Source organism: Ips typographus, linkage group LG5, assembly GCF_016097725.1.
Source record: "Ips typographus isolate SLU linkage group LG5, UJ_Ityp_2.0, whole genome shotgun sequence".
Taxonomy (NCBI): Eukaryota; Metazoa; Arthropoda; class Insecta; order Coleoptera; family Curculionidae; genus Ips; species Ips typographus.
This window is the reverse complement of record NC_138426.1, coordinates 10210845-10238082: the sequence shown is the minus strand read 5'-3', so window position 1 is coordinate 10238082 and position 27238 is coordinate 10210845. Positions and strand designations below refer to the sequence as shown.

General features: G+C 35.2%; 5 protein-coding genes and 1 long non-coding RNA gene across 7 annotated transcripts in view; 3 read left to right on the top strand and 3 right to left on the bottom strand.

Moving 5' to 3' along the window:
* The window catches only part of LOC145729011 (oxytocin receptor-like), a 91529-nt gene extending 84378 nt beyond the window's left edge, over positions 1-7151 (top strand). The window contains exon 8 of the mRNA XM_081979615.1: positions 145-7151. Within this exon, the coding sequence (XP_081835741.1) occupies positions 145-263 (119 nt within the window). The 3' untranslated portion in view covers positions 264-7151. The remainder of the gene's footprint in view (positions 1-144) is intronic.
* A 132-nt stretch (positions 7152-7283) lies between these two features.
* On the bottom strand, positions 7284-8621 carry LOC145729012 (uncharacterized). Its single transcript, XM_081979616.1, has 4 exons — positions 8371-8621; positions 8057-8316; positions 7818-8005; positions 7284-7767 (listed from the first exon to the last, which is right to left on the bottom strand). The coding sequence occupies exons 1-4, from the start codon at positions 8575-8577 to the stop codon at positions 7553-7555; spliced, it is 870 nt and encodes a 289-aa protein (XP_081835742.1). The 5' UTR covers positions 8578-8621; the 3' UTR covers positions 7284-7552.
* A 2333-nt stretch (positions 8622-10954) lies between these two features.
* Positions 10955-12129, bottom strand: LOC145729453 (uncharacterized). The gene is made up of 4 exons (XM_081980224.1): positions 11807-12129; positions 11489-11745; positions 11247-11434; positions 10955-11195 (listed from the first exon to the last, which is right to left on the bottom strand). The coding sequence occupies exons 1-4, from the start codon at positions 12017-12019 to the stop codon at positions 10981-10983; spliced, it is 873 nt and encodes a 290-aa protein (XP_081836350.1). The 5' UTR covers positions 12020-12129; the 3' UTR covers positions 10955-10980.
* LOC145729454 (uncharacterized) lies at positions 12109-15025 on the bottom strand. The gene is made up of 5 exons (XM_081980225.1): positions 14933-15025; positions 13692-13899; positions 13381-13637; positions 13137-13324; positions 12109-12419 (listed from the first exon to the last, which is right to left on the bottom strand). The coding sequence occupies exons 2-5, from the start codon at positions 13761-13763 to the stop codon at positions 12214-12216; spliced, it is 723 nt and encodes a 240-aa protein (XP_081836351.1). The 5' UTR covers positions 13764-13899; positions 14933-15025; the 3' UTR covers positions 12109-12213.
* Positions 15026-15407: 382 nt separating this feature from the next.
* On the top strand, positions 15408-15907 carry LOC145729665 (uncharacterized). The gene is made up of 2 exons (XR_014178433.1): positions 15408-15495; positions 15649-15907. It is a non-coding gene; the product is annotated as an uncharacterized LOC145729665 (long non-coding RNA).
* A 135-nt stretch (positions 15908-16042) lies between these two features.
* On the top strand, positions 16043-26016 carry LOC145729662 (post-GPI attachment to proteins factor 6). 2 transcript variants are annotated; one of them, XM_081980519.1, is made up of 5 exons: positions 16043-16194; positions 16246-16578; positions 20115-20357; positions 20409-21662; positions 25173-26016. In XM_081980519.1, the coding sequence occupies exons 2-5, from the start codon at positions 16359-16361 to the stop codon at positions 25835-25837; spliced, it is 2382 nt and encodes a 793-aa protein (XP_081836645.1). In that variant the 5' UTR covers positions 16043-16194; positions 16246-16358; the 3' UTR covers positions 25838-26016. The 2 variants fall into 2 exon arrangements, with proteins under 2 accessions (XP_081836645.1, XP_081836644.1); XM_081980518.1 differs by lacking the exon at positions 16043-16194 and having other exon boundaries at positions 16201-16578.
* The last annotated feature ends 1222 nt before the right edge of the window (positions 26017-27238 follow it).

The following is a 27238-nucleotide window of genomic DNA, read 5'->3' as shown; positions in this document are numbered from 1 at the left end:
GTTGATTTTCTTAGTTGCAGAATGCGGTGTAATAACCGATTTTCCTCCGTAAAGATCAAGTTTATTGGTTAGGTTAGGTTATTGTTACCTTCTGACACTTGTTCTGTTTACTTTATACAAATAACCGAGTCGTTTCTGTTCTAGCTCAGACGCAAAGCAATTCCTCAGCTGAGCAGGTGACGTCAGTGAAACTGACCAGAGCCAGTCCTCGTCGCGACCGTCACATTATGAACGGCCGGAAATGGATGATGACAACCATCTGAGACCAGCGTTGCGGTTGCGACAAATGGTTGGACCGCGGCCATTACTATGACGACATTTCCGGTTCCTCTTTGGTTGAGCTCAGCGAGTTTGCGACCGAATTCACGGAAGTCGAAATGCACTAAGAAGCTGTGATGACACCGGAAAGTGTGAACCATAATTAGGTCCAACTTTCTGGTGAATTTAGTGTTGAACCACTGTGTAGTACAGTGGCTGGAGTGAGTCGCCACGTATAGTCTTTTCTCAATTCTGCTTCAAACAAAGTGATAATTTACTTATAACGAAAATCAAAATTAACCAGGAGACGTCACAGTCATAAATCAAAACGTCTGACGTCATTCTCATTTCGCTTGATACTCCGTATAGCAGAAGCAATTAACAAACAGTTCCTCCATTTTAATTTTTATTACAAAAATTGACTTGAGGAAACTTTTAACCCAAAAAAATTCAATCATACTCTTTAATTAAAAAAGTTTGATAGCAATTAATAACAGATTTGCTGGCCTAAAAATATCCTATCAATTATGACCTACAAAATAAACTTTCTCAACTTTCTGTCCTAGTTAATAATGATTGTGGTCAACATAGCAATTTCAGATTATTTTTATACGATTTTCCTACATTTTGTAGTATTTTTTAGTATTAGGAGTCGAGTAAACATACAGTGTGGTCTAAACGAAGCAGACTTTTATTGAAATCAACAGATTTCTCAGTCTCACTTTCAGAAATAAAAAATAATACTGAATTTTGACAAGGTCTGATATACAGGGTGTTAATTAAATAGTTAAGAATTAGAAGTCATTTACAGTTCCAGAGGCCTCTAAGAGTTATTTAGCTCTTGCCAGATGCCACTAGAGCTCATCTAGAGTTGCCAGAAACCTCGAGAAGCCATTTAGTTCGAGTCGAGTTCGAGTTGCCAGAGGCCTCTGAACTATTTGAAGAATATTTTGAAACCGTCAGATAACTCTAGAAACCATTTAAAATTTCCAAAAGTCTCTAGAAGCAATTTAGAATTACCACACCCCTCTAAGAATCATGCAACACTTGCCAGAGGCCTCTAGAAGTCATTTAGAGTTGCCAGAAGCCTCTGAATTTTCTCAAGAATATTTTGAAACTGCCAGAAGACGCTAAAACTACCACTTAAAATTGCCAAAGGTCTCTAAAGGTGATTTAACAAATGCCAGAGACCTCTAGAAGCCAATTTGCACATGCCAGAAGCCTATAGAAGCTATTTAGGATTGCCAGATACTTTTAGAAGTCATCTAGAATTGCCAAACGCCTCTAAGAGTCATTTGAAACTTGCCGAAAGCCTCTAGAAGCCATTTAAAATTTCCGGAGGCCTCTAAGAGTCATTTAACACTTGCCCGAAGCCTCTAGAAATTATTTAGATTTGCCAGAAGCTTCTGAACCTTCTTAAGAATATTTTGAAGCTGTCAGACTCAGAATGACTCTAGAATAAATTTAAAATTGCCTTGATTAATAGAATTTTTTCATTTCTTGAATTAGAAGCCATTAGAAGTAATTTAAAGTTCCAGAGGCCTCTAAGAGTTCTTTAGCTCTTGCCAGATGCCACTAGAACTCATCTAGAGTTGCCAGAAACCTCGAGAAGCCATTTAGAGTTAGAGGCCTCTGAACTATTTCAAGAATATTTTGAAACCGTCAGATAACTCTAGAAACCATAGAAAATTGCCAAGAGCCTCTAGAAGCAATTTTGAATTACCAGACCCCTCTAAGAATCCTCTAGAAGCCATTTAGGATTGGCAGAAATCTCTAGAAGCCATTTAGAGTTGCTAGAAGCCTCTAAACTTTCTCAAGAATATTTTGAATCTGCCAGAAGACGCTAGAAACCACTTAAAATTGCCAAAGGTCTCTAAAGGTGATTTAACAAATGCCAGAGACCTCTAGAAGCCAATTTGCACATGCCAGAAGCCTATAGAAGCTATTTAGGATTGCCAGAGACTTTTAAAGTCATCTAGAATTGCCAAACGCCTCTAAGAGTCATTTAACACTTGCCCGAAGCCTCTAGAAACTATTTAGATTTGCCAGAAACTTCTAGAAGCCATTTAGAGTTGCCAAAAGCTTCTGAACCTTCTTAAGAATATTTTGAAGCTGTCAGAATACATTTAAAATTGCCTTGACTGATTGATTTTTTTCATTTCTTGAATTAGAAGCTATTAGAAGTCATTTAAAGTTCCAGAGGCCTCTAAGAGTTATTTAGCTCTTGCCAGATGCCTCTTGAACTCATCTAGAGTTGCCAGAAACCTCGAGAAGCCATTTAGAGTTGCCAGAGGCCTATGAACTATTTCAATAATATTTTTAAACCGTCAGATAACTCTAGAAACCATTGAAAATTGCCAAGAGCCTCTAGGAGCAATTTCGAATTACCAGACCCACCAGACCCCTCTAAGAATCCTCTAGAAGCCATTTAGAGTTGCTAGAAGCCTCTAAACTTTCTCAAGAATATTTTGAATCTGCCAGAAGACGCTAGAAACCACTTAAAATTGCCAAAGGTCTCTAAAGGTGATTTACCACTTGCCAGAGACCTCTAGACGCCAATTTGCACATGCGACTTCTTACCAGGATTGGGCTGATTTAAATCGTGATTTTAATAACCTGATTTTTAAATATACTCACAAAATAAACTAAAACAAAAATTCTATAAAAACAAAACCGAAATAAAATGCATTAGGCACTTATCTACTAAAAACTAAATAATTAAATAAAAAATATCATTTTTCTTTATTTTTATTGTAAATCTTAACCAAAAAAAAATAATCTTTTTTTTCTGTATTTCCAAGTTGTTTCTGATCTCACAGTGTACAAAAACACAGAAAAACAGACAGACACTTATGTTGCACCTATACAGTGTGTCCATTAAGTATGGAGTATATATCGATTAAAATTCAGGAAATTATTTTTCAGAAAAATGCTCGGACACGTATAATATTATTTTTAAACGACTTAGATATACAGGGTGTCTCAAAATTCAGTTACGACCGTCCAGTTGACATTTTCAAATGAGTAACTTAATTTTTTGTTGCATTTATGGATTCTACGTAAATTTCATTAAAATTCCAAAAAATACGACTAACATACTTTCAGTTTTCCAGACGACTCTAGATATAGTCTTTTAATATAAATAAAAAATTATAAAGCTGGCAACGGTGCTTATTGTCGCAAATGACTTTACTTTCTGGTATACAGGGTGACCCAAATTCCACTAAACGTATTTTACGTCTTTATTGCAAGTTTTTTTTTCTAAAACATTTTGGCAAAATTACAGATTTTAAGCATCCCTAAGTAGTAATATTAATTTTATATGATACGACTCTGAATTTTAAATGCCTTGTGATTGAATTATTCACTCACTTGAAAACAGGGTCGTACTTGGAATTAAAAAAAAACTTCCTCCTTTAACCTAACATTTTACAAAATGTTGGAACAGTTTGGGACAACCTGTATTAACAGTTTCTTTAAAGAATTTTTGAATATATTATTATCTGTATTAGAAAAAGTTTATCTACATATACCAAAAATCAAACTAAACTAAGATCACAAATTTCATAAAAAACTATATTTTAAGTGGAAATGAAGTTGGTAAAAGTTAGGTTAGGTTAGGACTGACAGTTAATATTCGACTGTCAGTTGCCATAGAAAACCGTTATTTTGAAAACGACTAAAAAGTTCCAAGGACTGCTATTTTGGGAAAAAATATTCCCATTTTTTACACAGTTTTGCACATTTCTGCATTCCTGGTTTTCTCCAACTTTGAACACTCCAACATACCTAGTTGTTTTTCTAAAAATCAATTATTTAAGCTAAACAAATTTCCTTCTTGTTTGGGAGACTTTTCAGTAATGAAAATGTGAAACAAAATTATTATTACTTACTTTAATGACATTTCTTTTGCTTGAATCTCGTTAAAAACTCCCAAAATAACCTTATTAAAATAATACTGTCATCCTTCTTGGTAAGCCAATTAGGAAAAGAGAACACATTTCCTGAAATAACATTCCTCAGGAAACAAAGATATTATTGTGGACAAACCACAAAGGCTTATTTACCCACACAAGACAATATTCTCTTGCATTTCAAATGCATTTTCATCTTGTTATTCGTATAAACAACGTCAAAACTCATTATACTCCCGGTTCGTAAAATAGGGGTCTTTTGAAATAACGAGAACGCAATCTAAATTTTGTGTTTATTACGCTCCTTTGTGTATTTAAACTTTTATTGATAATCAGCAAATTTAATTAAAATCACTGTTTGTAAACGTTATTGCTGAGAATGGCTTTTTCCTCCTCACTCAATTCACTGTAGGGCACGCAGGGAGGTTCCTTTTTCACTTCCTCTTGAATAGGTTCTGTTTTTGTGAACATATTAGGGAGATTAGCCAAACCATGGAAAACGTACGTAACTCCGTTATTCCACAAATGTTTCAGTTTCATGTAAGTGTCTTCAGTTCTGATTGGAGGATCTCCACAGTAGGAGTAAGGATTGTGAGGAGGGTGCTGTAAAAATAAAAAAATTGTCTGAAAAGGAATAGAAAGACAAAAGTTTTTAATGTGACAAATAAAGAAGAAAATATTTAATTAGTTGACTGGATTGGAACTTGAAATGTACCCATTGAATTAAATTTTCACTAGATCCCTCCAGTTATACTAAAAATACAAACCTACACTAATCGTAATTAATTAGTTATCACTGAAAATTAACTCCCTAGTTAACCTCTAGTGATGGTCTAAAAGGGCAATATGCCATCAAATAACATAACAAATACAAAGTATACCGAAAAACTTAACTTTGTAGATTAATTAGACATTTATAGACAAGAATAAGAAATATATTTTTTACTTTAATCAATTAATTATCGAAAAAAAATGAAAATTTTAAACTTATTATCATATCCATGGAATTTTTATGTATGATATTTTTTTAATTTTTTATATTTTTCTACATAACCGAGTTAGGCTTAGTTGAACTTGTTTAGGGTCTTTTGAAACACTGTTTTGTGCTTTGACACAGTTTTTAGAAAATATCCCCCTGAGGAGGCCCTTTAGGGCCAAAGTGCCTTAATGCAATTTTCTTGAGGACGAAATGTCCTACAACTTTCTCGTCGTACACTTCTTTGATATTTTCTCAAATAACCGTGTAACACTTACTTGAACTTTGTTAGAGCCTTTTAAAGCACTTTTTGTAACACAATTTTTTGGAAATGGTTTCCTAAGAAGGGTCTTTAAGTCTTACTGCCAAAGTTTTTGGGTGAAGTGTCACGTGACTTTTGGCAGATAATTTGACTTTTTTTTCACATAAAATAAAAAAATTACATGACTTTTTTCTTCATTACTTTATTTATTATTCAACCATTTTTCACGTGTTTTCTAAATCACGTAACACGTTTTGCCAAATTTACGTTTTTTAAAACTTTTCATTCAATCGCGATTAACTATTTTAATAGACAGATAATGTACATATTTTTATATGTCGATGGAAAGCCAATGAAAAGAACTTTCCAATGATATAATACTTTGCTTGATCGGTTGAACCGTTTTGCCGCTAAAGAACGTAAAATTTGACTGAATGTTTCCTGTTCAATTTTCATGCACTGTTTTGTTTGAACCTAAATAACTTTCTTATTTGACTGACATAGTAGGGACTTTAATATGTCGATGGGTAGCTAATGAAATGGGCTTTGTAAAAATATGACAACTTTGCTTTTGGTTTGATGGTTTGGCCTCTAGGGGGCACCAATTTCTTTTCACTGTTTTTAGTGCAGTATTTTACTAAATCGTAAATAATTCGCCACTTTGGTACACTCTGCGTAGACTTTTATACATCAATTAATAGCTAATGAAATGGGCTTTCCAACGATATGGCAACACTGGTGGGTTGTTTTATTGGTTGGGCCACTAGAGGGCGTCAAATTTCATGAATATATTTTCCACTTTTCTTAGTGCAGTGTTTCACTAAATCGTAAATAATTCGCCAATTTGGTACACTCTGCGTAGACTTTTATACACCAATTGATAGCTAATGAAATGGGCTTTCCAAAGATATGGCAACACTGGTTGGTTGTTTGCAGAAGCCTATAGAAGCTATTTGGATTGTCAGAGACTTTTAGGAAGCCGTCTAGAATTGCCAAACGCCTCTAAGAGTCATTTAACACTTGCCATAAGCCTCTAGAAACTATTTAGAATTGTCAGAAAGATCTAGAAACCATTTAGAGTTGCCAGAAGCCTCTTCCAGAAGAACCTTCTCAAGAATATTTTGAAACTGCCAGAAGACACTAGAAACCTCTTAAAATTGCCAAAGGCCTCTAAAAGGAATTTAAGGAATTTAACATTTGCCAGAGACCTCTATGGGAGCCACTTTGCACTTTCCAGAGGTCTCTAGAAGCTATTTAGACTTGCCAGACGCTTCAAAAAGCCATTTAGAATTGCTAAAAGCCTCTAAGAGTCATTAAACGCCAGAAGCTTCTAGAAGACATTGAGAATTGTCAGAAAGCTCTGGAAGCCATTTGGGGTTGCCAAACAGCTTCTAGCCTCCAGGCGCTTTCAAAAGTATTTGGAAACTGCCAGAAGTCTCTAGAAGCCATTTAAAGGCCTCAAAAAAATGTGGTCACCCTGCATATTGGTCAAAATAAAAAAAATCTAGTTTAGCATCATTGCCTAAGTTTAGACCACCTTGTATTTGTAGAAAACTGTAAATATTTCTGTTGACTGTAAATAAAATATTTTTCAGATTATGTAACTATTTTTTCTAAAAATACTTTGTTAAGTGACAATTATAGATAGTTAAAGTTAAGTTTACTCGTGTGAAGTTGTTCTTGTGACGTTTTCATTGAATGCATCATCATAACATAATAAAATATGTTTAATACAAAATAATATAGTTTAATTGAGTCGATTCCAGCCGGATTTGAACCGGAGATCAAAATCATCGGTTCTCAATCGCCAAATTGTTGAGGAAAAACAAAATACCTTTTAGTACTCCTGTGCTCCTGATAGAATTTTTACAGAAAATCTAATTACGAAAGTAGAGAAAAATTTAAGTTACTCCTGATAATTGGAAAATTCATCAAATTGTAAAGAAATATCAAAGCACCTTCTGTTACTGTTGTGCTCCTGATAGAAAATCAAATTTTTACACAAAATCGAGAATTGTATTAAGATAGCAGCAACGCCAGGTGGTAAATTTTAATTAACACTTTACCTCCAAACCGAATGTAGATAAATTGAAGTTACTCCTGATACTTAGCTCAAACCCGACCAGAAACACTATAATTTCATTACTTGTTATTAGATATTGCCACTAAACCACACCGGTACAAAATTTCGAATCCCAGTTTTTTGAAAACAGCTTCCGATGCAACATTTCCCGGTGTTACAGTGGCACAACTGTCAAAGCCAAGTCCTGCCAAGTATTTGATCATTTCCTTCACCACTAACGTGCCATAACCTTTACCAGTTTGATCTGGTAAAGTTTGCAGCGCGGTCATTTGTCCTGCAATGTTAAAGTGTAATTTTGGTCCACTGTGTAGGCAAAACAGTTACCTAAACATGAAGGAGCAACCCAGGAAACCATTTGGTTGGTTGTTTTAAGGTAAACTCCGAAACCTTTGACCAGTTTAAGGTAGTCAAGAAGTTTCAAATCTGCTTCAGGAAAAGTGTAGAGCCAGTGGTTTTTGATCACTTTTAGATCAGAAGGGTCAAGTTCTTTAGTGTAAACATTGTCAGGACACCTAAAAAACAACATTTTCAGCCTTCAGAAGTCTAGTTTGTACCAAAATTACGAAACACTGGACAGTTTCAAGGCATTATCCTTTGTGGAACGCCACAAGTTGAAGAGTTCCACAAACTCCACTTGGCACTTATAATCTTCCTGCACAATTTCCAGTAATTTTTCATAGAAAATCTCATGGACAGCGTAGAGAAAAGTATATGACCTGGCTGGGTCTTTAAGAAACTTAAACCGTTTGGTCAAACGGAAACCTTCAAGCAAATTTTTTCCGGTAGAATCCAAGCTGTGCAGCACAATATCATTACCATGCATCTACAATTAACTGCATATGATTTAGGTAAGTGGGTATAGTAAATGAAGTTTTACTGGCATGCTAGCTATGAAAGTACCATCTTCTCGCCAGCAACTGCGAGGGGAATATACCTGGACGTATCCACTCATCTGATTCTCCAAAGCTTGTACACAGCAGCACAAAAAGCTGTACAAGTGAGGCAAGTTTTGTTTGTGTAACTTGTACATTTTGCACAAATTTTTTACGTCACTTATAGTTAGTTCTTCTAAAATATCATCCATCTTTTAAAACTCTGTTGTCTGAATTAAAACAATAAATGGTAAACCAACAGGATTATCTTATTTATGTGTGTTTAGCAGTGATAAAAACAAATGAGGAATTAAATTAATTAAAAAATATTGTCACGCGGATAACATATTGCATATGGTAAAATCAAAGTAAAATGCAAAAACGTAACAAAATGTAATTTACTACTGTTTTCTTTAAGCAAAATAGCTCTTTAATTTTTTTTATTTTCAACCGTTTTAATCGTATTATTCGAACACATCCTGTTACTCCTGATAAATGGCTCATTCGTCAAATTGTCGAGGAAACACAAAATGCCTCTTCGTAGTCCTGTGCTCCTGATAGAAAATACTTTGCACAAAATCGAAAATAATATTAGGAAAATCGAGAATTGTATTAGAAGAGCAGAAACGCCAGAAGATAAATATCAGTTACTCCTGATACTTATTCACTAAATTGTTACGAAAATTCAAAACACCTCCTATTACTGCTGTATTCCTGGTAGAAAATCCAATTATTACACAAAACTTAGAATTGTACCAGGACAGCAAAAACGCAAGAAGGTAAATTTCAGTTACACCTGATACTTGGCTCATTTGTTATATTCCCAAGAAATTTCAACACACATCTGACATGTATTAGGAGAACATCCAAACCTCAGTGAAATATGTATGCTAACTACAAAAAGACAGTCCATCAAAGCTTAGTGCAACCACAATAAATCTGTAGAAGACTCGAAGAGAGATAAAGACTAAGTAAAGAGAGGGAACGGAGTGATATAAAAACATAATTCTTCTAATGAAGGAATTGAGATCGAATATGACAAGAGAAAAACAGATTAGATTATACGAAAAATGAATAAGGAACAGAAAGATCTACAAACAGAAGAAATGCCAGATACACATTACAACAGAAATAGCAGAGCACAATACTTAATGTGGGATTGGAGAAAATCCCGGAATGCAAACATCCGAACTAGAAGAGCCACTGAAATCTATGAAAAACCGCAACACTCACACAAGAGAAGACTGCATTACGGCAGAAATGCTGAAAGAAGGAGAAACGCTGAAAAAAGCAATCCATGCAGTTATCCTGCTCTAAGTGTCCCAAGGTTTTTGGCTCTAAGTGTGTGGAGGAGGGCCCCATTCCAGAGGCATGGAGAAACGCCGAGGTCTAAATCATATTTAATAAAGGAGAGTGAAGAGATAGGATGGCTAGAGAAAGACCAGCAAAAATCGCTACAGATGGTATACTACGTTAGGAAGACCTCCAAAGAGATGGATAGAGTCGTGGTCTTCGCAACATCTCAAGAGAACTAAAAGTTGGAAAATACAGGCTTAAGGCCTAAAATATGTAGAAGAAGAAGACTGTAGCAACATCGAGACATACAAGCCCATCAGCCTGCTATCTAGCTTGTATGTACAAATTACTTAGCAAGATCCTGACCAGGCGCCTGAATAAAAAACTAGACCACTTCTATCAACCCAGAGAACAAGCGGGATTCAGAGAAAGTTGTAGCACCACCGACCATATCCAGACTGTGCGGACACTGATGGAGAAATGTAAGAAATACAATAATGTCCCTTTTCCTAGCTGAGAGTGTGCCAGAGAGCCATCGAATGTTCAATGCTGAAGAAGGATGGGAGTCTCAGACGCCATGTGTGCAGGGAATAAGTGGAGATGGACTGGACATGTGGCGAGGGGCGGCGGCAAGTAGATCTAGACCATCCTCCAAAGGCAACATAGGAGAAAAAAATGTCAGATGAGGCGGAGGGACTATACCCAGAGATCCACTGACTTGCAATTGGAAGAGGTCTACGTTTGGCAGTGGAAGATGGGCTAATAGGAAAGATTCGGAGAGCAGGAACGCCAGCATGTAAATTTCAGTGACTACTCATCACTCTCTATTCACTCTTCAAATTTTCAACAGAACAAAAAATATCTTCTCTTGCTTCTATGTTCCTGTTTGAAGAATAAGAATGAGGCAAGCAAGCCAGGAGGTTAAAAGAGATGTTAGAAGAAATAAAAGCAATCCACATAAGCCAAAAGCAGCAGTTTGAGGCGAAATGGGAAGAGGTGAAAGTAAGCCAGATGTTTGATGACAAAGAAGGAACAAATCAGCGACTAGTTAGATTAAGTTAGTGTGATCAACGAAATAAAGATTATGAAGATTAATAAATGACATTCATAAAGTTATGAGAAGAATAGGACGAGTGAAGGAATCTGTCTAGAAAAAAAGTGAGAATACCTCGAATGTTTACTCAAATATTCTCCAGCTAATGATAGACCAAGAGCTAAACAAGAGCCAACTGATTTGCCTGGCTTTACACAAACTTATTAATTAAGAAATTAATTAGGAAGATTAGATTACAATTGTCGACTTTTGTACAACTTTATTATTAATACTTATTAAAAACAGCAATATACTGACTTTGAAACAACTTTTTAAAACCCAACTTTTTCATCACAGCTTCCGAAGCAACATTTTCTGAGTTGATAGTAGCACAAGAGTCAAAACCTTCTGTCGCCAAGTACTTGGCCATATGCTTCACCACTAAGGTCCCATAACCTTTCTTTCTGTGCTCCACCAAGGTCTGTAACGCTGCCAGTTGACCTAAAAACTCTCAAATAAGTAAGTTAATACAGAAATGTGTAGCAAACTCACCAAAACAGGAAGGAGTTATCCAGGAAACCAGCTGATTGTCCTCTTTCAAGAAAACTCCGAATCCTTGCCTAAGTTTCAGCCAGTTTGCCAACTTTTGCTCTGCCTCAGGATAGGTTAACTCCCAGTGTTCCACCACTGTTTTAATGTGGTTATGTTGTAGTGGTTTTATGAAAACTTCTTCCGGACATCTAAATAAAAGGTAAATGTTGCAAAGGAAAATGTAAAATAACTTAAGTTCCTACGTGGTGTCCAATTGTAGGGCATCCTCCTTCCTCAAACACCACAAGTACGGTTTGTTCGCAGAGAAAAATTCGTACTTAAACTCTTCAGTTACTATTTTGTAGAGTTTGGGAAAAAAGTGTTGATGTACTGCGTAAAAGTAAGTGTAAACCCTTGCAGGATCATTGTGGAACTTAAATCTTTGGGTTTCCCTTATTCCTTTAAGTAAGTTTGTGCCTGAAGGGTCTAAGCTGTGAAGAATAATGTCATGTCCATGTTCCTTGGTTGTTACGTTTATTTTTAATACTTTTTTGAGGTTATACTGATGTGGTACGACTTACCGGTACGCTTGCTATGAAAGTTCCATCTTCTGTCCAACAGTTTCTGGGTGAGTACACTTTGACATAACTGGACATCCCTAAAAATCGGGACTTAATGCAACATTGCAAGAAGCTGTGGATGTTTGGAAGATCATTACGATGTTTTTCGTACAGTTTAGCTAGTTCTTGAATATGTTCAGTGGATAATTCTTCCAGAATATCACTACTTGTCATAACTGGTTAAAGCAAAGTGCTAGACTGCAAATACCAGCTTGATAAAACTAGTATGGTGCGTTAAATAGTGGATGAAATAACCAGAGGTATGAAACTAAACAACCAACTGTATATTAACCAAATAGGTTGCATAATGTTCCGCTTGAAAACCACTTACTACTATCTATTTACAGGACCTGACTGACTGAATTACATTACAATATGTCAACAAAATGATGAATGCACGTTTTTTGAAAACCCAATTTTTGGAAAACTTTTTCTGAAGGTTTGTTGCCAGTGGTGATTAAAGCGCAAGCGTCCAAACCGTTTTTGGCCAACTCCTGGGACATGCGGCGCACTACCAACTCGGCATAACCTCTTTTTTGATAATGTTGGTCTGTTTGTAGGGCACACAATTGACCTAAAAATGTCAAAAAGTTCAAGTTTTTATGTGCAGTATTTGTGTAAATCACAGCGTCGATTGTAGCTTGTGATTGGTCAAGAAAAGCAGCAAGCTGAAAGCTGCTTATTTTGACCAATCACAAACTGTCCAGTGTGCTGAGATGCACCCAAATGCACAGGTGGACCATTGTGTTAAGACCAAATTTGCAACATCTGCATACATCACAGTATTGTTTGTGAATAGTCAAAATTAGATTAGATTACTCCTGATACTTGGCTTAATTACCAAATTGTCAGCAAAATTCGAAACACCACCTGTTACTCTTGTGGTCTTGGTAGAAACACCAAATTTTACACAAAATCGAGAATTGTATTAGGAGCGCAGCAAGACCTCTGGGTGCGTATCCTTGAAACGAGGGAAGGAAGTTATCCAGAGAAAGAGCTGCAGAATGTGACAGGAAACCGTTATTGCCAACTTCTTCTGTGACATTCTATCAACACTTCTACTGAGAACTCCGTTCTCTGCTTTCAAGAATTAAGCTCCTGATCACTCCTGTGCTCCTGGTAGACTAAGTACAATTTTCACACAAAATCAAAAATTGTATTAGGAGAGCAGAAATGCAAAGAGTTAAATTTCAGTTACTCCTGATACTGATTGATTTCACACAGTGCTGAAGTTTACGCAAGTTGTTTAAAATCACCTGTCAAATTTGACATGTTTAGAGTTTTTAGTTACCTAAACAAGACGTTTTCACCCATGAAACCAGCTGATTAGTCGATTTTAGACAGACTCCATAACCTAAACCCAGTTTCAACCAATCCAAATGTTTTCTGTAAGAATCCTGGTAACGATGCGGCCATACACTATTCACCACTACCACATCTTGGTGGTTCAGTTCTCTAATGTAAATTTCAGGATTTTGGCTGAAAAATCTGATTTTTTTTTACTGAAACTAGCGTTTTAAGTCTAAAACTTTTACAAGTCAACAGTCAAATTCAAGGCTTTCCTCCTATCCAACACCCATAAACTAACTTCCTCCACAATCACTTCTTTTTTCAGGTAAATGGTGAAGGCATCCACAATTTTAAGTGAGAATAATTCGTGAATAGCATAAAATAATGTGGAATCTCTGGCTGAGTCCGGTCCATAATTCAGTAATTTACTGTTAATCAGGGCGTTTAATAATTGTTTACCAGATAAGTCTAAACTGTGAGCAACAATATCATGTCCGTAATGCTGTAATTTGTGAATATATTAACAGATAAATTTAATAAAGTTCAATCAACTCACTGGCATTGAGGCAATAAAAGTCCCATCAACTTTCCACGAACATGGACAATAAACCTGGACAAACATTTCCATTCCAATTTTCCTGGATTTTAAGCAACTTTGGAGGAAACTGTAAACTAGAGGAAACTCCTTTTTACGTCCCTCGTAGAGTTTGGCCAGTTCTTCTAACTCATCATCACTCAATTCAACTAGAACATCTTCTTCACCACTCATCATTGAAAACAATGAAATTAATTTGCTACATCAGCTTGTGTAATTTTCGTAAGTAGGTTTGTATTATAAGTTTTAAGTAAACTGAGACTTTTATTTCTTCTTAAAGTAGGTCATTATCAGATTAATGTAAACATCAAAGCATTTATTGAGAAATAGAATAGTGTCAGACATTGTTTGTTAATAAACGTAGTTGAGATAATGTTCTTCTGCATTATGGTAAAAATAAGTCTGCTTGAAGGATTTCTTCTTCGAATCGAGCTTAATTGAATTCCATTGTGTGTTACTGTATTGCATTACAATAAATTAACAGATTATCAAAGAATAAATGCCTCTATAGACTATCATCATGGAAACTTGACCATCGAAAAAGTTATCACTCTTTTATGTTTTCCTTCTCATTTCAAGTCAATTTTCAGAGACTCCCCAACAAACCCAAGAAAATTTACTTGAAGGAATGAAATGTATTTTTCTAGTCAGTTTTATTGGTTTTCAGACTAATTCCATTAATCTAGAATTGAAAATGTACTTCAAACTCATAAAAATTGACTTAGAAGGTTTAAACTGTGTATTTCAAGTCAGTTTTTAGAGACTCATTTCAAGTTTCCAGTCAAAATTGTCTTCAAACCCAAAAAAATTTACTTGAAGGATTGAAATCAGTCTTTCAAGTCAGTCTTCATGGTTTTCAAACTAAATTCAACGGTCTAGTCTTGAAATTGACTTTAACTTATAAGGAATTAACTTCAAAGACTTAAAATGTGCCTTTCAAGTCAGTTTTCATTGTTTTCGGACTAGTTTCATATAGTCTAGTCTTGAAAATTGACTTCAAACCTATGAAAATTGACTTGAACCTGTTCATTATGAAGTTTTTAGACTAATTTCGAGTGTCCAATTTTAAAAATTGACTTCAAACTCGTAAAAATTTACTTTCAGGCTCAAAATTTGCCTTTAAAATCAGGTTTCACGATTCTCAGACTCATTTGAAGTTGTTTTCAGTCTTGAAAATTGACTTCAAAGTAATAAAAAATTACCTGCTTGAATAAGGCTTAAATTTTGTCTTGCAAGTCAGTTTTCACGGTTTTCAGACTAATTTCAACTCTCCAATCTGAAAAATTGACTTTATGTCATCATAAAAATTAACTTTTAGGCTAAAAATTTGTCTTTCAAGTCAGTTTTCACCTTTTTCAGACACATTTTAAGTTTTCAGTCTAGAAAATTGACTACAACCTCATAAGAATTTACTTTAAGGCTTAAACTTTGTCTTTCAAGTCAGCTTTCACAGTTTTCAGACTTGAAAATTGACTCAAACTCATAAAAATGTTAAAATGTGCACTTAAAATGTGCTTTTCTTTCTTTTTTGATTAACCCCCAGTTTCACCGTCGTATTTTAAACCGCGTTTAAGTTGGGTTTTGAATGTGACAGAACGAGTGAAAATCGTCACAGTCTGAACTAACACTAAATAATTTAAGATACAATCTTCAGATAAGATATATTGACGATTATACGTTCGATACAGGATATCAAGTAGATGATGTACGGTACTTCAGATTAAAGTGATTCCCACATTATTACAATATTTATATTTACAATTTAGTAAGTAGCATTTATTTTACAAATACTATAGATTATCTCTTTTTTATCTTATGGCATAATAAATCATAATAACGTTTAGTTTATAAACCGCAATTTGCATTTTGAGATAATTCAAGTTCAAGCAGACTTTCTTTAGTTTCTTTTCATTTTCAGGACTTTTCGTGGTTGTTTGTTTATTAAAATAAACGTGTAAACACAACATGCAAGCCGGACGTTAGCCACTCCCTGATTTCGGAATATTCGGTAATGCTGATCGGATTCAAGGACGGTAAACAGTACAGGATTGCTCGATCGGCCGATTTTGTTTCCCGGCGGCGAATGAATTCTGACGTCACAGTGGGCCTTCGGGCGCACAATACGCTAAATATTCGCCCGAGACGCTATGTACGAGATTGTCAAGGGTGCCTGTGATTTCGGTTTACTCCGACCCCATGGTGACGTAAAAATCGTCACCGGCCCGAGCCGATACCGGCAAGATTGCGCTTATGGGATTAAGCACTCCTGTACTGTTTACAATCCTTGGATCGGATTAACCCGGTTCTGGTGTCAGCTGACTTTAAACCAATCGTATTGGTCAGCAAACAGCACACTGAAATCTTATTGGTTCAAACTCCGCCTACTCAAGCAAAGACCTTGAGTGACAGACTTCAAATTTGACATTTCACTAAACTTTGAGGTTATGTCGGTTTATTTGTTGTGGTTTGTGCTGGTCAATAATAAAATTGCATTTTACTTTAATTTCCATTTCAGGGTCGATAAAATGATAGGTCCAGAAGGCCGTAAATTACTGACACAAATTATCTTATCAACGTCGAAACGGTTTTGAGAGAGTTCACTGAAGCAATGTTAGTGGGCCGTACAGTATGACTGCCACCATATCACTTTGTGTAGTAATCTTATTTTGGAGCCGGATATGTCCTACACAAAGCCAGAATTTGCGATTAATCTCCAAAACGCATTCCTCCCCTTTAGAGAGGTACACCACTTATTCCGACTCTGCTATTATGCACTTTGATATTCCAGAAAATACTGTATTTGCTTCATTTGGATTTGTTGGATCGGAGGAGGACCTGTCTATTTTTGGTAAGTTTTCATTTTGATGTGGAGAACTTAATTTAGTCACACTGTAAGCAGTCAGTGACCACACAATGTTTTTATAAGCTATATTTGGCAATTGAGTTCTAACTTTTTTCTTTTTTCTTGTCAAAGAGAGCCAAAAAAAATGTTTGGGAGGCTCAGAACACATTGAATCAACTTAAGGTGGAGCTTAGCTAGTATTAAGCTTCAAAATGCTTTAATTATAAGCTTATTTGTCACATAACAGCATGAAAAGGATAATTATTAATAATGCCTCACTTTTATTGTATATTTTGTGGTTTTATTATTTAAATTAAGTTTCTAGTACTTTTTATTTACTTAACTTGCTTGTAAGTTTGTCTTTTTCTCTTTATGTCAAAGATTACTGCTTTGTAGATAAGACTTCTTTCTTTTTAGAGTAGTTGAAACATATTTAAACTTCAATCCATCTGTCTACAAAAATAATACTTTTCTTCCGCACCTTTTGATTTCTTAACTAGAGATTTTTCCAAAGTAATAGTAGTAATGAGAGTAATCACTTTACTCTTTTGTTTGAAGTTTACAAACCACCCCCAAGTCACATGATTTTTGGATTTTAGTTTCAAAGCCGTCCGAAAATACAAGACTAAAAGGTAAAAATTAAGTTAAAAAAGATCATTGTAGTTATATGTAAGAACTGAGAAAAAACTAAAACCAAATTCCCTCCTACTGCCTCATTTAGAATCAACAGTAGAAGTTATTCCTACCATCTTCTCTGAATGATTATTATCAGAATGTTGTCCAGTTTACCTAAATTCCTTAACTTAACTGTGGTTAAACCAATAAATTTGTATTTCATACAACCACAAAAAATACTCTAGAAAATCACTTAGCATAATCATTCAGGAGATCTTGATCATCCAATTTCCAGTGTCTGAAAAGTCATGTGATCTTTCACTTAACTTTGAAAATTCATTTTTTAACTAAGAAATAATTTTCTCTCTTTGTTGTTTGAGAAAAAAATTACAAATAATGTCATTTTGTGAAATGTTTCTGCACTACCTCCACAGCTTGATATCTTTCTAAGATAAAGATGATTTTTATAGAACTGACAGTACTGTCCAATAGTAGGATCTGATGTCACAATTTGCATGGAAATTATCTTTAGATTTAGAGATGGAAAATTCTCAGAAATTTGTTTTTGGATAAAATGCCAAGAGAATTTAAGAATTTTTTTGTAATTAGTCTTTATAGTTCCATGGTGCGAGATTAAAGGACATTTTAATACTTGTCCTACGTCACGTGACCGCTGTCATAACTGTCAATATCCATTTACCAGTGACATTAAACTATAAAATGTCAAATAGATGTGTTTTTTGAGGAATTGCACTGTAAGTTGTGTTTACAGCTTCATGAAGCCAAATTTAACAGTTGGGACGTCAAGGAACACTTTAATACTTACGTTACGTCACGTGACAGCTGTCATAAGTATCACAAACTCGTTTACCAATGACTTGGAACTATAAAATTAGAAATAATTGCTAATTTGAGGAATTACACTGGAAGTTATGCTTGGAGCCAAATTTGTCAGTTAAGGATCACTTTGATACCTATGTCACAGCTGCGCGATTTTCGTCAGGGACATAAAAAACATATCAAAGTCTCCTGTTAATGTCACAACTGTTACAGTTACTCTATGGAGCTATAAATACAACTTGCAATGCGATTTATCTAAGAAATACAACTAATCTGCGTATTCCAGTTGTATGTTAGCGCTGAATAAGTTTTGACAGGTGTCAACTGTACTAAATGAGTTTTAATGGTTATCATACCGTATCACCCGACTATAAGCCTCGTTGTAAAGTGTCATAACTGTCAAATTTAACGTCGTAAACTGTCATTTAACGTCACAACTGCCAAATTTAACTAACAGTTTGAGGCCTGATTCATTGAACAGATGCGACTAATTGACATTTTACGGCACGGTTATGAGTTTTGACAGCTGTCAGCTGACTATAAGCCTGTCATTAACCGTTATAGCTAGTTCAACTCATTCAGAAGATCCCCTTTTGTGCCAACCACACAAAATTTGCCTGAATGGCTGAATCAAGTATTATCATGTTTCAAATTTCACGTTTTGATTGTGATAAAAAGGGAGCATTTTTACTGTCACGTGACTGTTTTAAAATGTAAAATTTTTGAATTTTTTGACTTTCTAAAGCTTAAAAATATATTTTTAGTGTCACGTACTACAATTTGCAGTTAAAATTTAATTGGGAAATTAAAACCCTCCATTGAAAACTTTAAAAATTTTGTAGTCACGTGACTGTGTCAAAATGTCACAACTTTATGACTTTCTAAAACTTGAAATCAAATTTTATGGTCACGTGACCATCTTACAATTTAGGGCTCCAGACCTTCAAAAGTGATATTTTTAATTATTGTAGGACGATTCTCAAGCTTGAACTATACTTTTTTATGTCACGTAACTTTAGAAATATTAAAACTACTTTCTAAAGCTTGAAAATTGAATTTGTATAGTCACGTGACCTTATTACGATTTTTATTCAAAATTTCGAAAGTCAAGATCATCAAAGATGTAAAATTCACTTGTGGGACATTATCTGACTTGTTTATCATTTTTAGGGTCATGTGACTCTGTTAAAACTGAGTTTAATAAGGTATTTCCTAACTGTTTGACACTTAAAAATACATATTTAGTGTCACGTGACTGGGTTACAATTTATACAGCTAATATTTAAATGATTTACGGTTTAAGACACTGAAAACTTTTGAATTCAATTTTTAAGGTCATGCGATAGTATCTAAAATTTCAATTTTTGCATTTTCTGATTTTCTAAAGATGAAAATAATGTTTTTTTTGCCTTACGTGACTTTTGAAGCTTAATTTTTTTTATTTTTAAGGTCACGTGACTAATTTTCTAGAGTTTAAAATTTTTCTTACAATGATTGAAGTACCTAAAACAAGTTTTGTCTGATTATTTTTGCTTAAATACTTTGTAAAATGATGTGTTTTTTGCGCTTACAAGCTGTATTTTTTAGAGCAAAATTTATTCTGTTTATGTGTATGTGAATCACGCTAATATACATCTATAATATCTGGTATTTTCGGTTTTCGGACACACGTCTATAAACGCCCTTTAGGAAGTAGCTTTACGTATATGTGAGAGATAAACAAGGTTTACACACCTTTCTACTTTCCTGTGTATAAAGAATTGTGAAGTTAAGCAATGTTTAAACTTAAGCTCGGCTTTATGGCACACTGTAATCAGTTGATTAATAGATTAAAAGTCAAATAAGTGCTACAAAAGGCGTTATCAAAATGGCTTCATTTGTTGCGCAATGTGACTATCTTAAGTTTTGAGAAATAAAGTGCGATAATTTTGAGGTCATTTTAGTTGAATTACACTTAAGAAAAATGTCGGAAAAATCCTAAGACAGCCACACTTTGATCTATAAAGACCAAACTTCACTTCAATTGCTGTATATGCCTGATTGACTTTGAACATCTAAAACTAAAACTCAAGCTTGATCTAATTTAGGTTGCACTACACGAAACGCATCGTTATACCTCAAACACGGTGCTCTACCACTAATCAACCCAGACGGCTCTCCTTTTCCAAAAGAATTAAAAAACCACACCAGATCGTTGCTCTACAACGTTGAATTTCAAACAGACCATTCCCAGAAGTATATTAATATATCTTCACCCGAGCCTGGCACGTACTACGCTGCTGCGTTTTTAGCCTACGAGGATCCTCGTTACGATCGAATCTCACAGCAAGGTAAGCTTTTTTACGTTGTTTTATTTTAACTGTTGTGGTTTTACTGTTTAGGTCTTTCACGGTCCTGCCAAGCTTACACGGACGTCCAAGTTTATGTAGAACGAATCGATTCTCCTACTATAGTAACTGAAAATCAGTTGGTTGATTTTATCGGTTTGGATAATGAAACTTTATATTTTAAGTTTCTGGTCCCTGCCAGGCTTGATCAGGCTATAATCAGTGTGAGTAACATCACTTTAAGTGCTGATCAAGTGATTTTCTTGAGGGCTGACGCTCGAAAACCTCCAACAAACACCTCTTTTCTTCTTGAGAGGGTTTTAAATTCCACTATTACCAACTCACTGAATGTGATGGTTAATGTCGAACCACAAACTTGGTATTTTATGTCTTTTGACTTTCTGTCCAGCTCAGAACTGACGTTTCGTTTAAGGTATTTCTCAAACCGTTTACCGTTAGGTCAATCTTTTGTCGCTCAAACTGTCGGGAACACTACCCTGTACAACATGTCGGTGGAGACAAAGAACTATTTAACCCAAAGACTAACAGACATCCACCCTTACAAGCAGTACAACTTGATAAGGGAATCTTCCACTGCTAGTTATATGTTTTCTCTGAAATTGCAGCCAGAAATTGACAGCAGTCTTTACTTGCCTATTAATGTGACTTCGAATGAGTTTTCGGTGTTGAAGTTTCACTTGCAGCAAGGTTCAGACATTGGAGGATCCTTGCAGTATATTCTGGCTTTCAAACCTCGAATTGTACGAAACGGTCGTACGTTAACGCTTGAAGACGAACCGGAAAATCACGTGGTGATTGGTTGTCTTCAAAGAAACCACATTTCCGTTCCAACATGGCCGAATATATGCGGTTCTGGACAGGTTCCTCCCTTAATACTCAACAAAACAGTAACGAATTCCACACTTTTAATACCCTACCCGGAAAGTGGGGTGTGGTATGCCACGTTCAAGCTTTTTTGCGGTCAGTGCGAGCCGTGCAACTGCCCCGACTTTTGTCAGAAAAAGTATGAGACTTGTCTCATTGATTGCGAGTTAAATTGTACCAGAAACTGTGAAAGTTGCGTGGAGAGTTGCAGTTCAACAGTTTTGAAACTGGACGAGTGTAAGTTGTGCGACTGTCAGGGACCTTGTCTGCGCAAAAGCACTAACCAGTGCAACTCTAGTATTGTTTTTGACGTCAGTTCGAGGCCTTGCTACTTTGGTGGTTGTGGCAGTCAGGGCCAGTGTGGACTGTTTATTTCAGAAGGAGTGGCCTTTTCGTCCTGTTTGTGTTCTAACAATTATCGAGGTAAGAATTTTCTGTATAAACTACAGTAGTAGCGGATTAATTTTATTGGAGATCGATACTTCTTAGTTGATACATTCAGTAGTTATTAGATGATTACTTATCTCCTACAGGACTGATAATCGATTAAATGTCATAAACGAGACACTAAGCATATTTAGTTAATGATAGTCTAAATAAGTAATTTATTGCTATAAATGGAGTTTTGATAAGGTAAGCCATGGAATCATTAACTCGGCTTTTTTCTGTCAAGTGTCAATCCGCGACAATCCTACAATTAGACTATGAATGTTATGCGTATGTTATCCGGGCTTATAAGCCCGGATAACTTTTGTATTTCAATCCTACAATTAGATAACACCAATGAATAAAAAAAATATAGCAGGAAGGAGCAATAGCAAACAAAGGGGGTGACAGAAACAAGGGGGAGAGGGGGAGTAATATGGCGGCCGTCAACTTTCGTTTGGCACTATAAAACACTATTATTATTGTCCACTGTACAACTTAATTTAAATTTGCAAAACTCAACTGTTAAAGAACCACAAACAAACAAAACAAATTAACACTAAATACAAACAACAAATTTTTGCGGGTTTGAAACTCCAAACTGACAATGACTTTGCGTCAATTCAACTGCGCAGTAGGCGAATGCGCAATCAACTTCCGTCCCCCTCGCTTAATGCACAAACGGGTTATAATTTGTATTATTGTTACCTCCTGATACTTGTTCTTTTTCCTCATTGCATAACACACTTAAAAACTGGTCATAGTAAAACCGTGTAATTGACAGAGAAACATTGATAATTCCATGCGCGAAACAAAGACAGGCATTAAATAGTCTAGTGGGCGGAAACTCCTCGGCAGTGTTGTCAGATTTATCAAATGGAGTTACATAATTTTATTATTAGTCTATTGAGAACACTCAGCTTACCGCAAACTGATCACTCAATTATAGGGTAAATGGAAACTTAGGAATGTTATGTTTATTCGACGAGGTTAGATACGCTGGTGACAATGTGACAACGCCGCAGCACAATTCATGGTAAACTTTTTTTTTGACTAATTTTTCATCTTTGTTTGGAACATTAATTAGCAATGTTTCTCTGTCCGTTAACTGACGTTGCTGACTACAGCGCTGTCAGTGGATACAATCCTAACTATTAGGGGATTTGTAGAAAGTAAGGGATCTGTATTACCGACTATTATAAATTTCTACAGGGGGTAGAAAAGTATAGTTTTTGTAACAAAAATTGCCATATTTAGAATTTTATAAAAAATTATAGGTTCAAAGTTGTACAAGCAAAAAAAAAATGAAAACGTTATATATTTTTTTAAGAAGAAGATTCCCAAAAGACTTGCAACATTGTAAAGGTCAGTTGACACGTGTCAAAATCACGTGATTTTCAAAATGTAGTGTGCACTTTGAACGAACTTTCGTAAATTAAATGTAGACAGTTGTAAAAGCTGAAACTGTAAAAGACACGTCACGTGAGATTGAGAATGCAATTTTTCAGCCTGCATCATTGTAATGGCCAGTTGACTCCTGACAAAATCACTCACGTGACCTTCAAAATGTAGTTTGAACTTTGAAAAATTGATAAATTATATTTAGAGAGTTGTAAAAGCTGAAACTGTAAAAAAACACGTCACGTGACATTGAGAATGCAATTTTTGAGCCTGCATCATTGTAATGGCCAGTTGACTCCTGTCAAAATCACTCACGTGACCTTCAAAATGTAGTTTGAACTTTGAAAAATTGATAAATTATATTTAGAGAGTTGTAAAAGCTGAAACTGTAAAAAAACACGTCACGTGACATTGAGAATGCAATTTTTGAGCCTGCATCATTGTAATGGCCAGTTGACTCCTGTCAAAATCACTCACGTGACCTTCAAAATGTAGTTTGAACTTTGAAAAATTGATAAATTATATTTAGAGAGTTGTAAAAGCTGAAACTGTAAAAAACACGTCTCGAGACATTGAGAATGCAATTTTTGAGCCTGCATAATTGTAATGGCCAGTTGACTCCTGTCAAAATCACTCACGTGACCTTCAAAATGTAGTTTGAACTTTGAAAAATTGATAAATTATATTTAGAGAGTTGTAAAAGCTGAAACTGTAAAAAACACGTCTCGAGACATTGAGAATGCAATTTTTGAGCCTGCATAATTGTAATGGCCAGTTGACTCCTGTCAAAATCACTCACGTGACCTTCAAAATGTAGTTTGAACTTTGAAAAATTGATAAATTATATTTAGAGAGTTGTAAAAGCTGAAACTGTAAAAAACACGTCACGTGACATTGAGAATGCAATTTTTGAGCCTGCATAATTGTAATGGCCAGTTGACTCTTGTCAAAATCACTCACGTGACCTTCAAAATGTAGTTTGAACTTTGAAAAATTGATTAATTATATTTAGAGAGTTGTAAAAGCTGAAACTGTAAAAAACACGTCACGTGACATTGAGAATGCAATTTTTGATCCTGCATCATTGTAATGGCCAGTTGACTCCTGACAAAATCACTCACGTGACCTTCAAAATGTAGTTTGAACTTTGAAAAATTGATAAATTATATTTAGAGAGTTGTAAAAGCTGAAACTGTTAAAGACACGTCACGGGACATTGGGAATGCAATTTTTGATCTTGCAACACTGAAAAGTCAAGTTTGGCACTTGTCAAAATCAGTCACGTGACTTTCAAAATGTAGCCTGCACTTTGAAGTTTTGCTAAACGTGATGTGACGTTGATAATGCATATTTTTGCGCTTGCAACACTGTAAAGTTGCTACCTGTCAAAAACAGTCACGTGACTGTAGTTTGTATTTTAAAAATGTGCTAAGTCAAACTTAGACAGTGTTGTAAAAGCTGAAATTTAAAAGATTACGAAACACGTTACGAGTCATTGAGAATGCAATTTTGAGCTTACAACACTGTAAAGACCAGCTGACACCTGTCAAAATCAGCCAAGTGTCCGTCAAAATGTGGTTGGTACTTTCAAATTTACGTCACGTGATGCAATTTTTATCAACTACAACCAAAATCTAGTTACAAAGTTTGTTCCTCTGCACGCAGTTTGGGCGACATCTTTAGGAATCTTTGAAAACCCAGTGGCTGTTGCAGTGTTGCCAGATTCTTATCTCTTATTCTTCCCTTAAAATCAACTAAGACACACAAAGGTCGGTTTTAAGAGGAAATACAGAGAATTACATCTATTCTAAACTGGTCAAGAACGTCATCTCAGTGACCGGAATTAAAATATAACCAAACTTACCAGCAATATGAGATTTTTGTCGCATTTTTTGCGTAACATATGCAGTAAATTGAAAACTACTGGGTTGCCAAATGTGTAAAAAAGAAGTTTCATATTGATTTCCATTTGTTGGGATATTTTTTCATGTTGAAAGTAAAGAACAGTAGGTAATCTATAAAAGTTAATACTATTTTCTTGATAATGTACCTTTGTACATATTTACAAAAAAAAATCAATGCTTTAATAGTTTCTATCTCTTTCAGGTTTTGACTGTTCCGACAATTCTCTAGCAACTCCTTACTACTTAGTCCTTCTCGAATTTCTCCTCCTTATTCTCAGCAACATATTCTTCCTTCCTGTAGCCTATCTCGCCTACAAACGCCACTACTACATCGAATCAATTTCCTACTTTGCCATCTTCCTCTCTTCCTCCTTTTATCATGCTTGTGACGCAGGCGAGAACATCCTTAGTTTCTGCATCTTCCGTCTGGGAGCTCTACAATTTGCAGATTTCTACACCGCTCTACTCGCCATATGGTTAACACTACTAGCCATAGCGGATTTACCACAGTTACAGCTGTCTTTACTCCAAATGACTGGATCTATTATAATCTCATTTTGTGTTACTCTAAATCGGTACGCTTTCTGGATTTTTGCCCTTCCATCAACCGTAGGGGTGGCGATAATAGGGATTAGTTGGTATTTCAAATACCGGAAATTCCGCTGTAGATTTATTGATAAGAAGTATCTGTACGTTAAATTGCCTGTAGGTGTGGCGGTAGTAACTGTAGGTTTGATAATCTACGGATTGTTGCAAACGCAGAACAATTACAAGTATTTGCACTCGTTGTGGCATATTATTATGGCTTCTGGTGTTTGTCTTTTACTGCCCACAAAGGATACGTTCAATGCTGCATCCTTGTTGTGATATTCTAGTTTAATTTATCAATTGATGTTAGTCAAATTTTGAGATTATAGAATTTTAATGCTAGTCCAGTATTCGTGTAGTAGTTATGTGAAAATGGTTTCAGATGCGAATCTAATGATTTACAAACAGATATTGTGATACCCAGTATTTTTTTGACAAGAAATACGTTTTTTACTAAATTTTGTTGTTTTTCTTTACTGAACAAAAGTGAACCCACATTGTTATTACTTCCTCCTGTAGGCTCTATTTTATACAAGTAGATATTAGTTAGTTAGGTTTATCATATTTTGTGTTTTGCCTGCCCTCTCTTAGCTTCAATCTTTGGATCTGTATCCTTTCTTCCTTACAATATGAGTAGAGATGGTCCAAGATAATTTTCTCCACGAATAATTTACGGAAAACGGTAAATTATCGAGAATTTTCTTTTACTAATGTTCGAGGCAATGAACCTTTGCAAATCGAAAAAATGACAGTTTTTCAGGCAATTTCCGCGTGGAAAAGATTAGAGAAAGAATCCGCGTGGAAAGAATTTTATTTTTAATTTCCGCGTGGAAAGAATTTTATTAGAAAGCCAAAACTCCTAATTGATTCCGAAATATTGGCAACGTCGATAAGCTCAAGAAGCTTTTAATTGGTATGGTTGAAATAACGTGGACCAATTTGACAAACTGAACTAGCTATGACGTTTAATGACAGCTGTCAAAACTCACAAAACAGTGCTGTAAAGAGTCAAATAGTCACGTCTCTTTGATGAATCACGCCACTATTCGTTATATTTGTAACTCTGTGGAGTTAAATTTGACAGTTGTAACGTTAAATGACAATTTAAGACGTTAAATTTGACAGTTTTAACACTTTACAGCGTGGCTTATAGTCATGTGACACTTGTTATAACTATTAAAACTTATATTCAGCAGTGAGATGAAACTTTCAAATGCAAAACTGTTGTACCTTGTATTTACACCTCAATAGAGCCCCAAATTTGACATTTGTGAGGCTGAGTGACCCTTTAATATGTTTCTTACGTCACCTGACAGCTGGCAACTGTCAAAACTCATTCAGCGCAAACATCCAAGTGAAATACGGAGATTACTTGTATTTTGTATTTCTTTAATAAATCGCATTGCAAGTTGTATTTTTAGCTCTATAAAATTAAATTTTTAACAGTTCTGTGGCACATTAACAGACAGTATATATTTTATTACGTCACGTGACAGCTGTCAAAAATCACACAGCTGTAACGCGAATATATCCAAATAGTTCTACCGCTTGGATAAATCACATTGTCCTACATATTTATAGTTCTATGGGGCGAATCTTTGACAGTTGTGACGTAAGTTAAGGTGTACCCTAACATCAGAACTGACCAATTTGGCTCCATGGAGCTATAAAAACAACTTA